The 17,878-nt window shown below is 41.3% G+C and overlaps 1 protein-coding gene across 1 annotated transcript in view; it reads left to right on the forward strand.

Moving 5' to 3' along the window:
• Positions 1-17,585, forward strand: part of STK39 (serine/threonine kinase 39) — a 177,299-nt gene extending 159,714 nt beyond the window's left edge. Inside the window, 2 exon segments of the mRNA XM_075070137.1 lie at positions 10,335-10,399; positions 16,114-17,585. Coding sequence (XP_074926238.1) covers positions 10,335-10,399; positions 16,114-16,188 — 140 coding nt within the window. The 3' untranslated portion in view covers positions 16,189-17,585.
• The last annotated feature ends 293 nt before the right edge of the window (positions 17,586-17,878 follow it).

Consider the following 17,878-nt stretch of genomic DNA (forward strand, 5'->3'; position numbering starts at 1 on the left):
CAGGGGCGGGCTCCCTGGGGGGGCTTCCCAGGCAGGGTTAGCTGTGTGGAGGGGTGCTCCCCGGGCGGGGTTAGCTGCAGAGGGGGAGGTAGCTGTTGTGGGGGGCTTCCCGGGTGGCGGATTGGGTTAGCTGCTGTGGCGGTTGGGGTTAGCTGCTGCGGGGGGGGTGGGCGCCTCTGGTGAGGGGAGCGGTGGGCGTGGTTAGCTGCTGTGGAGGGCGGGGGGGGGGTTAGGTGGTTTGGGGATGGCACAAGGTGGAAGTTTCACCTAGGGTGCAAAACTTCCTTGCACTGGCTCTGCCTCTTAGGAGCAGAAGGGCTCAGCTAGAATGGCTGCGGCCCAGCCTGTGCTGGTGAGGCTTGTGGGGCTGGAGTTGGTGCTGGTTAGGGACAAGGTGTTTTGCTTTGCAAACAAATGTGTGTGGGGTTGGGGAATTAGTGTGCAGCTTTGAGGCATAGAGGCTTTTGGATAGGTGATGGTAGCAAGCAGGAATATGCGGGTTGTTAATCTTGCTTAATGGCCTTTTATAATTGGCCCTTGAAGTACCCAGCGGTGGCCTTTGCATTACTGTGTTAGGGTGGCTGAGACAGTTGACTGTTGTAGAGGCAAGAGGCCCAGGGAAGGGTTGGTGACTGGGTGTCTTGATCCCTTTCATATTGGGTAGAGAAAGATATGTAAATTGTTAGTCTGTTCAGGGCAAGGATTGTGTTGTCGTCTCATTGGAAATTGTCTCCCCCAAAACTTTTATAAAGTTTTTGAGCTAAAGGTATCCAAACAAATCCACTTCTGCAAAGATTCAGGAGTTCACAATGGAAGCTCACAGAGGGGACTGTATATGGACATGGACATTAATTGCAGTACGCTAGCATGTTAGCTAGGATTTAAAATGTTCTGAAGGTTCTGTTCTCCTCCCTTGGGCTTGCTTGAAGAGATGAGGAAGGAATGTGTCTGTCTCTCTTCTTACCCTCCCTGCTATGGTGTAAGATTGCAACGTTAGCCAGGTGTATTAAGTTTTTGGCTTCTTTTGAAACAGGATATCAGACTTGATTAGTCTGCCCTGGGTTGGCCAGTTTCTAAGAACTTTTTCTAAAGATGAAGATGAGGATAAACAAAGCCAAAGAAAAAAACTATGGAAGCAAAAAAGGCAAGCTACAAGGAACTGTGTGGCATTTTCCTGTGCCTACAAGCTGTTATAGGAAGATGTTAAGAAGAGTAAAATTAACATACTGAACTTTCACTTTTGGATCCTTTGGTTGAAGCAGACACACATAATCGCAAGGTAAGTTACAAATGAATCCCTATGGGATTCTTGAACGAAGAGAAGACTCTTTTTGATATCCTTCAAAGCCGTATCATTCTAGTGAGCGATCAAGCTACCTAAAGTACTATACAAAGTCTTTATGCATCATGCGGTCTACGCATCTCAAAACTAACAACCTTTCCTCCTTCAAAAAAACAGACACAAAAAAATCATATGTGGATAAACATGAACACTTCTGCTTTTACCTATCCAGACAAACAAGCAAAACCACTATTCATTTACTAAGAGAGCAATTCCCTGGACAGAGTTTCATGACAAAAAATAGCTCTAGTGGTATGGCAGATGTATCATAATTGCCAGGCTTCACTTCCAGTTCATGGCATTACCCTTTGGCCTGTCTTTGATCCCAGGGTGTTAATGAAATGCGGGCGCTGGTAGCAGCTTACCTGGGATGTTGATGGGTCCAGATCTTCCCATATCTTGACGACTGGCTCATCAAGGGCAGGTTTCTGGAGCAAGTCCGCCAAACCCTCAAGCTGGTGCAATCCATCTCCAATGATCTGGGCCTGTTAATAAATACAGAAAAGTCCATATTAACGTGGTCCAACTCAGAGTTTATCGGAGCAGTTCTTGACTCTATATGAACCAGGACCTTCCTTCCGGAAGCACATTTCCAGGCCATGTCAGACTTGATTGACCATGTGGAGAGCCATCCGCTTACCACAGCCCACATGCGTCTGTGACTGATGGGCCACATGGTTGCGTGCACATACATGGTCAACCATGCCTGTCATCATCTATGATCTCTCCAGGGATGGCTGGCCTTGGTCTATACCCCCAGCAGGCTTGCCCTGGACCGAGTGTTCATGGTGCTGAGCCACATCCTCTTGTCCTTGGACTGGTAGCTGGATCCAGAGTCGATGCTGCAGGTGGTTCCCTTTGTGACTCTGTCTCCATCGCTTGCCTTGGTCTCGGACGCATCGCACCTGAGCTGGGAAGTCCAACAGCCAGGGCCGCTGGCTACACAGTGATCTGACCCTATCAACGTCCGGGAGCTCAAAGCAGTTTGCCTGGCCTACCAGGTGTTCTTGCCACACTTGAAAGGCGGGTGGTACACATCCTGACAGACAGACATTACCACTGTGATGTACTACATCAACAGGCAGGGCAGAGCCAGGTCTTGGGCCCTTTGTCGGGAAGCTCAGCCTCTGGGACTTTTGTGTGCCATTCATCTGGCAGCCACCCACCTGCCTAGAGACAAGCACATCCTGGCAGATCGCCTTAGCAGGATCTTCTCATCTTGCCACGAATGGTCACTCCATCCGAGCTGGGCAGCCTAATCTTCCGCAGGTGGGGGGCTCCCCAGTTGGACCTGTTTGCATCCAGACAGAACAGAAAGTGCCACATGTTCTGTTTTCTGCGAGGCAGGGTCAAGGGCTCCCTGTCAGACACCTTCCTGATTCCGTGGTCAGGAGCTCTGATGTTTGCCTTCCTGCCAGTGCCACTAATCCACAGAGTCTGCTCAAGGTAAAGCAAGACAAAGCAACGATCAGCCTGATAGCCCCGGCGTGGTCTCATTAACACTGTTTCAGCATGCTGCTGAGTCTCTCGGTAGCCACCCCACTGCAGCTACCTCTTCGGTCAGATCTGCTGTCACAGAACCTTGGCAACCTGCTGCACCCAAACCTGGAGTCGCTGCACTTCACTGCTTGGCTGCTGCGTGGTTGAGTGTGGTCCAACGGCGGTGTTCCGCTGGTGTCCAGCGGGTCCTGCTGGGCAGCAGAAAACCATTCACTAGGGCTACATATGTGACAAAGTGGAAATGGTTCATGTGTTGGGCTGTGGACCAACACGTTCATGTGGATGAGGCCCTGCTGCAGGACACCCTGGTGCTTAAGGTGCAGTAAATAGTCCAGTGTCTATCACTATCTTTGATCAAGGTACACTTGGCAGCCATTTTGGTGTTCTGCCCTCCGCTTCAAGGCCGCGCATCTCAAAATGGGGGACTCCCCCCCTTCGAAACCTTGGCTTCCTGCTCCCTTCTGTTTCTCTCATGGAAGGTCGCCTTCTGGGTCGCTATAACTTTGGCTTGTAGGGTGTCCGAGATCCAGGCTCTCACGTCGGAGCCACCCTATATAGTCTTCTATAGGGACAAGGTCCACCTGCATCCACACCCAGCCTTTCTGCCCAAAATTATCTCCCAGTTCCACACTGGTCAAGACATTTACTTAGCAGTCCTTTGCCCAAAGCCTCATGCAATGGATGAGGAGTGCAGGCTGCATACCGTGAACATCAGATGGGCGCTGGCCTTCTACATTGATAGAACAAAGCCATTCCATAAGTCAACACAGATGTTCATTGCTGTCGCTGACAGGATCAAAGGTTGCCCAGTGTCAGCTCAGACAATCTTGTCTTGGATCACGGTCTGCATCCTCTACTGCTACGAGCTGGCAAAGGTGCCCCCAATGGCAATCATGACTGCTCATTCAGCTAGGATACAGGCATCAGTAGCAGCCTTCCTGATGCAGATGCCAATCCAATAGCTCTATTGTGCCATGACCTGGTCATCTGTCCACCTCTTCGCATTGCACTACATACTGACCCAGCAGGCTTGAGACGATGCTGGCTTTGGCAGAGCAGTGCTGCAAGCTGCGAGACTGTGAACTCCAAGCCCACCTCCGTTGATTCTGCTTGTGAGTCACCTCGAATGGAATTGACATGAGCAAGCCCTCAAAGAAAAAACAGTTACGTACCTTTCGTAATGGCTGTTCTTTGAGATATGTTGCTCATGTCCATTCTATTACCCACCCTCCTGCCCCCCTGTCAGAGCTGTTGGCAAGAAGGAACAGAGGGCGTAGGGTCGGCACTGTTTGATATATTGCGGTATGCGTGCATCACTCCAAAGGGCATCACATCTGGCCCTATGGGTACAGCTAAGGCAAAAATCTCCAAAGGCTGCACATGTGGGCGCACACACCTAGAATGGGGTGGACATGAGCAACATATATCAAAGAACAACAGTTAAGAAAGGTAGGTAACTGTTTGTTTTTTCTTGTCTTTCTAGCCAGCTGAGAATATGGTTCTCCTTAAACCGTGTATTCCAAAGTTCCAAATCAATTTTTTGTGTAAGAGAGTATCACATGCTGAAATCCAGATAAATCACGCCCACTGTTTTTATCTTTATCTACCAATTCAGCAATGTACTTTGAGAATTCAAACAAATTTGTGAAGCTTAATCTTTCTTTGAATTCCTGATGGCAGCTCCTTTATAAATAATGCATTTCAAAATGTTTTTCCTTATCAGTGTGTCCAATATCTTCCTCACAATAGAAGTCAGACTTACAGCTCTGTTGATCTCTGTATCTTTTGTTCCTTTCTTATAAGAAATGTCAGCTACCATCCAGTCCTCTGAATACCCACTTCTTAGTGAGCAATCACAGATCATCTCCAAATGCTGTAATAGTTCTCTGGCTGCTTTTCTTAAACAGCTTCTGATAAAAGGGGCTTTTGACTGTTATCTTGAATGTTTGCACTAAGGGAGTAACTCCATACATTTGTAAATCTTTTCTTAACCCTTGTTGAAAAAAACTTGAACTTCATTTAAAAGCACCTTAGTTTCTCTTACAAACAATTCTGGCTCTTCAGTACAATGCTAGGAGCAAATGTAGAAGCAAAGAAACATTTATGTAACCCAAGTTCACAAACTTCCATGTTTTGGGATTGGATAGGTGTACAGATTAAGACACTTGCCCAGGGAGAAGAATTCATTTGCATAATGGATAAACCAGAAATGAAATGCTGTCTAAGCGAGCTGTAAAACTTAGAATTTTGCATTTGACACAGTCTTGCAAATGTGATTCAGTAGTACCCAGTCTAAGACATCAATGGATATACAGCCCAGCAAACACCTTATGACAAACTACCACCAGAATGAATGTATAGATTAAATGCAGTTCTTTGGGCAGTTGAGTTTTCAAGAGCTCGTTATTCCATTGGAGAGTGTTCCATCAACCCAACAGTCCCATTTCTCTCTAATATCAGTAAAAAAGTGAAGCAGAATGAATTCTGAAGCCAGCAGATCCTCACGGCAGTAGCCATTTCATGTAGTAATCTGCTTTATCAAATGAAAGTGCTAGTCACTGCCTACACGTAGGGAAATAAGGTTCAAAATGAAAAGGCCAATCTGGTGAGACTGAGCGCACGCAGCAGACTTGGAGGCATTGTGTCCCACTACGTACAGGCTGTGTTTTGCTGCCTCCAAACAAGTTTACCTACAGAACAATCGGCTGGAAAATGAAGCTGTCATTAGTACTACTCCTTTGGACTCCATGCTAGAAATATATACATATTTGGGAGAATTTAACTAGCTCCCAGTTAGCTGCTGAAGGTATCACTAACCAAACTATCTAGGCTAAAATGTAATGATACAGTATATGGATACAGTTATTTTCAGTGTTTAAAAAAAAAAAGCTTATTTCAGAATCTAGCCTAGCATTTCTCTTCTCAGTGCCAGCAGCCATACTCTAGAGAGGTTTGGGCGGGAGGGACAGGGTTACCAAATGGTGAATCTCTTTTTAAATGTTAGGAAACCAGGAAGATTAATCAAAGGCTCCCCATCCATCTGAAAATGGAGAGGTGCATGAAAATGTTACTTTCTGGAGTGGGCCACAAAGTAATGTCTCCAACCTCTGGATTCTGTCTTGTGCTTTGTGTTTATGCCAGACGGATCTGCCTCAGCTGACTGATTTGGCATTGTAGTTCAAAAGCATTATTCATATTACTGTATTTACTATCTCATTAATTTCTTATTTTTCTGGAGATTTCCCTATTCAGAAGTCATTAGGGTTAAAACTCCTGCGTGGAGAATTTCAACTAACCAGCCACAAGATTCTATGACACTAGAAGAAAAGGACTGAAATTTGAGATTGATGAAAATGCAGTTAGGCAAACTTTTTGTAATCCTGGAGATTGAATTGCCATTTACTTTTGTTTGTTTGTGTTGTCTGTAACTTGAATTAGATGGTTGGTCAGTTTTACAAAACTAAGATCTGATTTATCAGCTTGAAACCTTGTATGGAAAACCTTGTATCTGCAGCCTAAATAAGTATATGCAATTTCATAGAGGTAACAAGAAAAAAAAATAAACAAAAACTTTGCACATCTGTCCTGAATTAGAGCAGTCCATGCTGTGTTTGCATAAACACTGAGTTGCAATAACCTTATCAGGTTGACAGAGTGGCTCAGCCATTTGTAACTAAGCAAAGCCTTACAGTGGTATCTAGAATGAATTGTGGTTTCCAAGTCAAATATATGTCACTTAGAAACATAAAAGAATCTTAAAAAACAAAAAAATACCTCATTCACTGGTGTAAACAACATAAACCCTAGTGTACTAAAAAAATGCTGGTAACATTTGGAGAACATTTTTGATTCTGAGAAATACCATCAAGTACTCTTCTCTCTTTCCCCCCACCCTCCCAGATACTGCTGGCACAGATTTTTATCCTTAATTTTATTAATCTTCCCTCTATCACTTATTCACATTTATACTCTCTAACTTTATGGGAACGTGACAATTAACACCTAAAGGATATCAGAAACCAAAATAAAGTTGAGACCCTCCAGCATCATAGAGTGCAGGGAGAGCTAGGAATTTCCACGAGGAATTTCAGATTGGCAGTCACCACTGCCTGCAGTCAAACTAATGTAATCTGTATATGCAAGGTAGTGTTTATCCAAGAATTTTAAAGCACTTTACACAAACTTCATATCGCCCCAGGGAGGTAAAATAGCCTTATAACCCATCTTACAGATGGAGTCAACTCACACACACACACACACACACACACACACGGTTTTCTTTGCCCCCACGTCTTCAAATATCTCAGCTGGAGAAAGTTAACTCATAGCTGAATCTCTCCACTACACCACCTATCTCTCTGGAAATTTTGAATATTGCAAGAAATAAGAGAGAAGTACTGTTTATCTCATATAGGATTCCTCAAAGCACTAGTCACATAAAATAGACTTTGCGTCCGTTGACTTTTGCAATAGAAATACTGTGGGTGTGTGTCTTTTTTATTACTTCTCCTTCAATTTTGGATGAAGATCGTTTAATTTATTTTGTTTGTTTGTCTTCTCAGTTCCCCCAAGCAAGTAAAGATAGAGCATAACATTTCTTAGATGGTCAGTGAAATCTTCTCTCGACTTCATTCTTCTGGTTTTTCCAACTAACAAAGGTGCTAAATCAGTAGATACTTTATTGATGAAGAGATGAGTCCTAGGTAGCAGTACCACTTACAAGAACTGCTCTTCTCCATTTATTGCCTGATGCTGTCAATAATTCTAGTAAGGGTGACCACTAACAGCAACTGTAGTTAAGTTTATTGCACGATGCCATTAGAAACTTCTCATTTTCACTGGCTTCTGGCCCTGTGATTGGTGTGGATTTCTCCCTCTTCCATTTTCCTTAATTACAACTAACAGGAAATTAAACAATTTTTAACTTAAACCCACAAAGACAAAAAAATTCCTTGTTAAATTTTAAATGCAATATTTTATATCCACTTTGCTGTGTCTAGGTATTGTGAGGAAAACATGGAATGATTTTATATTAGCTATGTTCTATGACATTGTCACACCTTAAATATAGAATTATAGCTGTCATAGTAGAAGAGACTGTCAGTAAATCACTTAAGCTGTCTTCCTCAATGAATGACAAGCCTGCTTTAATTGCTGCTAATCCATCTGAGGCACATCTCTAGAGTATGTGCTGCTGCTTTCTCTTTTTGTCACTTAATTGAACCAATATTTCTGAAGGGATATAATTTGTACTAAACGTCTAAAACAGTCGGCAGCAGATCATTGGCTGGTGGTATTAGTTAATGTGGTTGTTTTACATCATGCTAGGAACTTTCTAGATTGCCTCCCCACCCACAAACCCCTACCAGCAGATTAAACCAGGATCTTCACATTTGGATGCTTAAAGTTAGGCACATAGGTTTCATCTTAAGAATCCAAACAACTGGTCTGATTAACTTTTGTTTTAAATGTGCACTATATTTTGACTGGGTAGAATGTGGACTTCAGAGGCTAGAATAAGATTGAACTGTGGTTTAGAGATGTGAGTTGTCTGATTAAAACAAAAGCTGTAGATGAGTAGAATAAAAAAGTCAATGGAATTTTAAATAAGAAAAACACTTTAATTGGAAATGAATTAATCCAATTTTACAAGCAAACTTCTTGCCATTTTCACAGTTTACCTTACAGAATTTGTTAGTGTTTGGCCTTGAAGTTTCACGCGCCCTTTCTATTGTTTCTAGATTCCTTTTCTAGCTAGAGGGTCAAGTTCTGTCCCAGGTTTCTGCATGCCTCCCCTACCAAAGACCATGGTAATGGTGAGCACATACCTTAAGGTAGAAATGAAGCCTAATTTTTTTTCAGGTTTGGCATGGTTACATGGAAGCTAAATTATCTAAAATGTGTACATTTTTTTAATAAGTTACCAAATTAAACAACTCTAGTTCCTTATCTGGGACAAAATCCCACCCTAGGATGTATAGTAAATTCTACTATGACAGTGCACGTTTACCCCAGGGTGGAATTTGGACCACAGTGACTACCAATAGTAATTAGATTTCTGTTTCTTCAGTCAGTTCTGAGTGTGGTACTTCTAAGATGTATATCTAGTGGCAGGGACACCAGGGATTTTAAGAAGTGTCAGCATGCGAACCAGTAAACCATGGTGTGCTTTCCATATTTTTATACAATCAACAGAAAGGAAACATGTAGAGGAAAACATTGCTTTAGTAAAACACTTGATTTCTTCATTTCTCCATTTTGCTGCACTAATCTGTCCAATGTATTCAGAATTCTTGAGTACCCTTGTTGTGCTTCATTGACGAGTGCATATGGACTCTGCAGCTCTGCTGAGACCAGAGCCTCTCTCTCATGGTGATGTCCTAGCAATGGTACTCACGCTCATAAGACAGCATTGAACAGAGGCTGACAGAGATTCATTCTGAACTAGCTAGTGCAGAATCCTACAATGTTCAAAGTTTGTGCAGGATAGGTTTAACAAACCAGTGAACTTGAAAACAGTCAAATGAATCTGCCAAGATTAACATCTAAATAGATTGATTAATAGACAAGTCAAGTACTTTCATTGAAAAGGGATTTACTGTTTTTCTTTGTCCACTCTTATTTTTAAAAAGGCAGAAATAGTTTTCCCATTGGTAGCATATTGACTCATTGAGTTTCTAACTCTTGTCATGAGGCTGAAAATATTGGTGACAGTATTTTGGTTTCTGTGCTGATTCATTTAAATTAGTAGTTTTTAGGTCACAAAATGTCACTTAATAAAATGTATGGAGATATACCTATATCTCATAGAATTGGAAGGGACCCTGAAGGGTCATTGAGTCCAGCCCTCTGCCTTCGCTAGCAGGACCAAGTACTGATTTTCACCCCAGATCCCTAAGTGGCCCCCTCAAGGATTGATCTTACAATCTTGGGTTTAGCAGGCCACTGCTCAAACCACTCAGCTATCCCTCCCTCCTTTGTCTGTACTTTCCTGGTGTGCACAGACCTGGTACATGCTTTTTGAATATTTCTTTTTCTCTTTAGTTTCAAGAGCAAAACTTGCCAGAGTGTTTGAATTGGCCACATTTGCCAGACAGTTTCTTTACACCCTCTGAATGCCTATAATCTTCTAGGGTAGATACGCCATTGCACTCAATATGTACTCTAACACAGCAGCAACGGTTACCATATAGAGAGAGATCTAACAGTGGGCTAACAAAAGGCCAGATGAATGGAAAAATGTATTATTGCCCCCATAAACATTCCCCTCTCCACTTTCCTGGAAATTAAAGATTGTACACTGTAATGTACATAATAGATTCTAGACTTGCGTGCTGCTCTGTTAATATCTGCAGCACTCTTCTTAGCCCAACAGAAATGTATGTGTGCTAGTGGACTTGCTCTAATAGTCCCATCTGAATCAGTGTCTTGAAAGAGAACTGTATTTAATGCTATTTTCTATGTATATTACTTTTCACAATTTGTTTTACAGTTGCTGCTAATTTACAGAAGATAGTAGATGATCCTCAGGCCTTGAAAACATTGACTTTTAAATTGGTAAGTAAAAGGTTCTTGGTGACAAAACAATACACACAGAAAATAATTACTAATATTTTGAAGCAAACTTTTTTTAGCTTCTGATCTGTTATTGGCTCTTCTTTTATACAGAACATTTACATTTTTGAACAGTGTACAAACTAACAGGAAAATAGAAAGCAGCCCTCTCTTCTTCAGCTGAAAAAGCATTGCAACAAACCACTGTTTAGAATGCTATGATCTGGTAATGCCTGAACAATATGTTCCATTGGAACACACAACTGTCCTGGGTGTTTTGCAATTGCTGGTGGCAGTAGCCCAGGGGTAGGCAAACTAGGGCCTGTGGGCTGTATCTGTCCCGTCAGACCTTTTAATCCGGCCCTCAAGCTCCCGTCGGGTCAGGTGCTTGCCCCACTCTGGCGCTCCAGCCGGGGACTGAGGTTGGGGGGAGGTTAGGGGATTGCCCTGCTCCACATATGCCATGGCTCCGCACGTCTACTGGAAGTAGCGGCATGTCCCCGCTCTGGCTCCTACATGTAGGGGCAGCCAGGGTGCTCCGCACGCTGCTCCTGCCCCAAGCGGTGGCCCTGCAGCTCCTGTTGGCCAGGAACCATGGCCAATGGGACCTGCAGGGGTGGCGCTTGTGGACGGGACAGCCCGCAGAGCTGCCTGTCCGACGCTGCACCTCTGCGTAAGAGCTGGAGTGGGGACATGCTGCTGCTGCTGCTGCTGCTGTTGTTGTTGTTGTTGTTTGTTTCTGGGAGCTGCTTGAGGTAAGTGCTGCCTGGAACTTGCACCCATGACTTCCTACCATGTCCCCCCTCCCTGCCCCAGCCCTGATCCCTCTCTTGCCCTCCAAACTTCTGGGTCCCAGCCTGGAGCACCCTTCTGCACCCCAAACCCTTCACCCCCAGCTGCAGCCCTCACCCCCACCGTCTGCCCCAGTCCAGAGCCCCATCTCACTCCCTGAACTCTTCATTTCTGGCCTCACCCCAGAGCTCACACACCCAGCTGGAGCCCTCACTCCCTCCTATGCCCCAACCCCAATTATGTGAGCATTCATGGCCTGCCACACAATTTCCATACCCAGATGTGGCCCTCAGGCCAAAAAGTTTGCCGAACCCTGCACTAGCTTGTTGGAAAGAATTGGACAAAGTTTTTACCTTGGTCTAGTTGAACCAGTACAATGCTTGAATGATTTGATCTGCACTGGGACAAAGCCATTGATTTCAGTCCTCTAAATCCATTCCTCAGTGCAATACTTTGTGGCTGAAAACTACCGAGAAGTCCCTGCAGGAGGTCCCAGAATGCATTCATATAATCGTGGCTGTAAGGCAGGTTGTGTATGGATGTCTGTCTGGTCGTTAGTTAAAAATCGAGTTGCTGTGTGGCTAGGCCGTGCTACTGGGAGGGAAAACAAGAGAAACAACTATACGATCTCTGTCCCTGCAATGGTTTGTTCACTGAGTGTAGGAGAACTCAGTGAAGGGCCCCCTGCTACAGTATTACACTCTTGGTGCTCTTTAAGTAAAACAAGTTGGGAATCTTGGTGCAAACAATCATTTTACTGACCTCTGGCAATGTATCTGAACCATATTCATGAATTAAAGTGAATTCAAAGCTACACTCTCCTAATAAAGCTTTCCTGTGGAGCCAAGTACTCTTAGCTGTAGGAGGGAGAGAGCACATCGTACAAGGTGAATATATAAAGGTCTAATGTGACTAGGAGCTATTGCAGAGGCGCTCAAGTGAAAGCCTAATGAACAAGAAGTAACGCTAACTCCAACCATCAAATCACAGTAATGGGCTCTAATGGACAGGCATATTTTAATGGCATACTCACACCAGGAAATGATGACTGTAGTCTCTGGTGTGCCTGTGAAATAGCGTGATGGGAATGGCATTCAGGTCACTCAAAATAAACATGAAGTCAAGATGTAGCAAATAGTTGTCATAGCATAATCCAGGTTTTATCTCACTCACTGCTATTTTGCTGCTTTTAATAAAAGTTGACTAAAATGATCATCTTAGATATACAGATCTATAGATGCCTGAAGTCAGTGTCAAAACGATACAAGATGTGCAATGTAAATTTAGATTTATATTAATAAAGACTTACTTCAAAATTGCCTGCATTGATGTGCTATATTTGCATTTTTCCAAAATTAAGTAGAAAATGTGTATAGCCAAAGCTGTTGACTTACTAGTTATGTAAATATTACTGCTACCAATTAACTTTCAGCTTTTAACGCTCTTAGCTGAGAATGAGTGTGCTGTTTACAAAAGGATAGAATAAATGTCTGTTAGACAAGAGACCCTCCAGAGAGGTGCTTTCTTTATAAAATAAGCTACTTCATGATGGGTTATAGTCTAGATTGGATTTGTAGAGAGAAGATGTAATAAATCACCTAGAACATCCACTTGTCAGTGTGGGATTGTTCCCTCTGTCATTTTAAAATGATATCATCAATGGGGCTTCCACCCCTTCCCTTGTGAGACTGTTCCATAGAACCAGCCATTCAGGAAAAAGTGTTAACGTAGGCTTAAAACTTCCCTTTGCTTGGTTTCATACCATTAATCCCATACTCTAAACTATGTTTCTATTTCTACGTCATTTACCCTCTAAGTATAGTCTTTTTTTGTCTTTCCCCTTTGTTGTTGTTTAGCCACACTGGCTACATAGCATTCAGTTAGTTTAATAGCTCATCAAAAAACAATCCACTTGACACTTATCACTCTCCTGGTCTGTAATGGTGGTGTTTCTCTTTGGGTAGGAGAGGTGCCAGATCATAATTAAATCTAATTTTCTATTCCCAGTCAACCTAAATTTTTTTCAGCATTACCCCTTTCTAAAGTGCAGTTTTATCTCCTGTTGACATCACTGGGCATTGGATTGGACCCAGTGTGTCATCTTCTAAGGGAGTATCTTCTATTTGGATAGTTCTCCCACAGATGTTCTTTGTTAGGTAGCATTTTCCAAAAGTGAATCTAATTCCAGTTGCTATTTCTAACCTCCTAAGTTTCTCTTCTATTTCCCTATCCTCTGACTTTTTAATACCTCTCAGTTTAGTATTATCCTTCAGTATATTTCATATGTGATCTTATTCCTCCTGCTCCTAGGTCGTGGAATAGATGCCAAATAAAATAGTGCCTAACACTGAACTTTTTGTTATCAACCGCACACTCTCTATTTTTCATTAATTTTTAGGCAAGATTTTACCCCATTTGACAGTGTTTCTATACAACTAAGTTCAAATTCATTTTGCTAGTAAATATTTCCTGGGAAGCTGAAGTCTAACACACATCCTCTGACCACTGACTTTGTAAATGTGATTGAAAAGCATGCAAGTTAATCTTGCCTTATTTATCATTACTCATTATTATGTGTCTGTTACTTTCTGGCTGTTTACAGATTGTTTCCATTCATGTTTGGACTTATGCTTAAATAGCAACTATCTTCTCCTTTAGAAAACTTTAACTATACAATATCTAAGAATTTAGATCCAGGCAACTTCCATGTCTTCAATAAATTTCACATACCCATTTGATGATGATTAAAAATGTTATTTTTAGAAACCAAACAGGGATGAAATCCTGTGTGTGTTTAACTCTCTATTAAGTCATAATGCAGAATTTGTGACACCCTAATCATAAGGGTGAGAGTGAGGTTGATAGATGATATGAAAGATGTAGTGTGAAATGCAATTTGTGGCAATAGCCTATTCTGTTTAGGCTTTTTGACCGCTGCTGCACATTGAGTGGATGTTTTCAGAGTGCTAGTCAGAAATGACTCCAAGATCTTTCTTGAGCGGTAACAGCTAATTAAGACCCCATCATTTTATATGTATAGTTGGGATTATATATTCCAAAGTGCATTACTTTGCATTTATCAACAATACTAGCTAGAATTAATCTTATTTTAACTTGTAACTGCCTAATCTTTAAAGTGACACTGTAAAATATAATATATATAAATTAAATCTAATTTTCTATGCCCAGTCAACCTAAATTTTTTTCAGCATTACCCCTTTCTAATGTGCAGTTCTATCTCCTGTTGACATCCCTGGGCATTGGATTGGACCCTGTGTGTCATCTTCTGAGGGAATATCTTCTATTTGGATAGTTCTCTCACAAATGTTCTTTGTTAGGTAGCATTTTCCAAGTGAATTTAATTCCAGTTGTCAATATGACAGGCAACATATATAATACTTCTAGATTGCTTTAAAAACAGACTACCTTTTCTCCTGGAAAATTCCTTTCAATTAAGGGTAACATAACTAGTGGATAAGGGTGAGAGTGAGATTGGTAGATCATGTGAAAACTCCATTTAGCCACGAAAGGTCCAGTGCCCATTGTCAGTGGGAGTCTTTCTACTGAAATCAGTGGAGCTATATGAAACTTTTAACATAGGGTATCAGTGATATCTAAGGCCTATTCAGTACCCTGCACTGAGAGAGAAGACAAGGCCTCCTCATCCATTTCTGTAATAGAAATAAAATTGTTTTCGGACTCCCAAACAAAAATAGTAGAGAAGAAACTGATGAAATACTTTTACTGTATCTGGCCTTTAAGAGTGAGCAACTCAGCATGGCTCTTGCAAACACCCAATTAGTTTTCCTTGTCAGTGATGAAAAACCATTGGTGAAAAATGCCAGTGATAATGTATGCACTTTATACACATGTCCTGTGGCTTTTCTTGCTGTTACAGATATACACACTAACTTGTAAGCAAGACCTAAAAGGATTAAGAGAATTTTTCATAGGGGGAGACTAAGTGTTGTAACAGTTCATGGGAGCTGTGCCAAGTAGAGTCAAAAGGTGTCTGTCAGTGTAATTTACCAGTAGCCACCATTCATCAAACTACTTCATTTCTTATAATCAGATGTATGTACCAAAGAGAGATCCAGTTTCTAGCAACTTGATGAGGACTTCTGTGAAAATGTAGTCACCATTCAGCTGCAGACACCAATTTTGTATTTAAAAAGAACAATTATAATATGTAGACTAAACCAATTGCACTTGTTAAACATAGTTTTGAAGCAGCAGTTTCTTCCTAGAAAATCTGACCTATACTTCTGCTATTTGTGAAAATCATTTACACTTTAAATACATTTATTACATTGTGCCATTTGCATGCTGCAAAACACACTAATAAAGAAGCACCTCTGATTGCTAGTGCTAGATTGTAGAGTATGTCAAAAGGAGAAATTCCTTAGTACTTTCCCAAATGATAGCACAGACTGCCCAAAAACGTACTTATTCTTATTTTAAAAATTCCTGGCTAAATATTCTAAAACAGATTTGAAATCAGTAATTGTAATTTGCTGGCATATATTTTTTGTGTATGCAGCAGAATGTATTATACAAATCAGATCACTACTGTGCATATAGCTGTCCTGTTTCTCACACATTTAGAAGGCAGACTTGGGCTCCTGGAAAAATTATTTGCTTTTGTATTTTTTAAAAGTGCCAGTTTTGGATGACTGCAAACTTTTTTCTGGAAGTATGGCCACAAATGTTTGTTTTTCACAACTTTTTTTAATTAGCTGTATTGATTTAAACATTTTGTACCTTGATATAAGTGTGCAGTTGACGAACAGTGATAGAGGATAGTCCTAACTATCTAGACCCTTCATTGTTAAACTGAATAAAGCATTTTGTTACTAGTGTGGCAGTACAGGGAACTATAGAATGGCTGTCAAACATTATAATGAATGTCTGTTTTCTTATTCCAGGCTTCTGGTTGTGATGGCACTGAGGTCCCTGATGAGGTGAAACTGATTGGGTTTGCTCAGTTAAGTGTCAGCTGATGTCTGTCTCTCAACCCCCAGCAGAACTGTGAGTTTGTGAGGAGGCCAGCTTAGATGCGAAGAAAATTAAAGCACCCACACTGAGTTCTGCTTCATTCTCTAGCAATTCACAAAGTCAGAAGACGCAAATCCCTCAGCTACACCGCTGCTGCTTCCATTCAAAATGCTACTAAACGTCTCTTATCAATTTGGATTTCCCCTATGTGAAAAGCATATGGAAATGCACTCAGGTGGCTGTATTTATTGGTTACAAAAGGAATTTTCTATCAAATTTATTTCAGCTTTCATAAAATTTCAGTGATATTATTTTAATTATGTACTTCTCATTGACAATACCACCTCTCTTCTGTTGTATTTAGAAATTAACATACTTATAACAGTTAACATGTATTAGCCAAACTTGAATTCTAGTTTTAAAACTGACTGTGAATTTTATTTTTCATATAATTATGCATTACACATCCTAGCTATAAGAAAATGATTGAGCTGATTATGTGCTACTTGCAGTTAATCGCCTGTTGAAACAGAAAAGTTTCAGGTATATCTTGGAAGTATTTGTAACTTCTAGTTTTTGAAATGATTTAATTATGAGTTTAGGAAGCTTTTGTTTGTTTGTGTGTCTAAAAACCAATCCACAATCTGATTGTCAAGGGTGTGGGAGGTGCCTTGCAGACATTGATGTTTTGAAAATGTGCCTGAGGCTGCTTAAATCTAGAATAGTCTCAGTTCTAGAAGCACCGTATATATTCGTCGGAGTTAGAAGGGGATATACTGTAGCAAAGACTTCAGACAAGTTTGGCCTAAACTATGCTTTGTTGGGGAGTCTACAAGCAAGAATTATAAAATGTTGCCATTAAGCTAGACTGCTTACTGTGCCCATGTCTGATTTGGCTTATCCTTAAGCGATAGAAATTATTTTGTAAAGGTGATAAAACTTGAACAGAATCTGAGCTTTACTTGAAATTCTGCAAAATACCAAGGTGGAGTGAAAATAATAGGAAGGGGTTTGTGCAATGACTAAAAGGTAACATTTTGTTGTTTAAAAAAAAAAATACTTCTGACCCAAGTATCCTTATGCTTAACCTGTGACATAGTTATTATGGAGCTAGTAAACTTTAGAAAGATTCTGAAATTTGGAGTATATGTTAAAGGAGGTATATTCCTTGGATGTTACCATTTTAAACTACTTCCTAGCTAAAACTAGATAAATGGCAGCTCTTTAATGTACTGAAAATGGCAAATATATATTATTAAGAAAAAGTTATTTATAACTCCTTGTCATAATTGTTGGGGTGTTCTAGAGCCAATTGCATAAAACTCAGTGTAATTTCATTCCATTTTATTGTTTACACGATTATTCAAAGATGACTGCAAAGGTAAAAGAAAAATAAAAGTGTTGCACAAATAAGCTGTGTAATGAGATTCCTGCGAGGGTGGAGGGGTAGGGATAGCTCCAGTGGTTTGAGCATTGGCCTGCTAAACCCAGGTTGTGAGTTCAGTCCTTGAGGGGGCCCACTTAGGGACCTGGGGTAAACATCTGTCAAAGGATTGGTTCTACTATGAGCTGGGGAATGGACTAGCTGACCTCTTCTTCTAGAGGTCCCTTCCAACCCTGATATTCTATGATCTGTGTGTATTGTGCATTACTGTTGTAATATGGCAAATAACACTCTTATAAGATCACCTGCAA

This window comes from Chelonoidis abingdonii, chromosome 10, assembly GCF_003597395.2.
Source record: "Chelonoidis abingdonii isolate Lonesome George chromosome 10, CheloAbing_2.0, whole genome shotgun sequence".
Lineage (NCBI taxonomy): Eukaryota > Metazoa > Chordata > Testudines > Testudinidae > Chelonoidis > Chelonoidis abingdonii.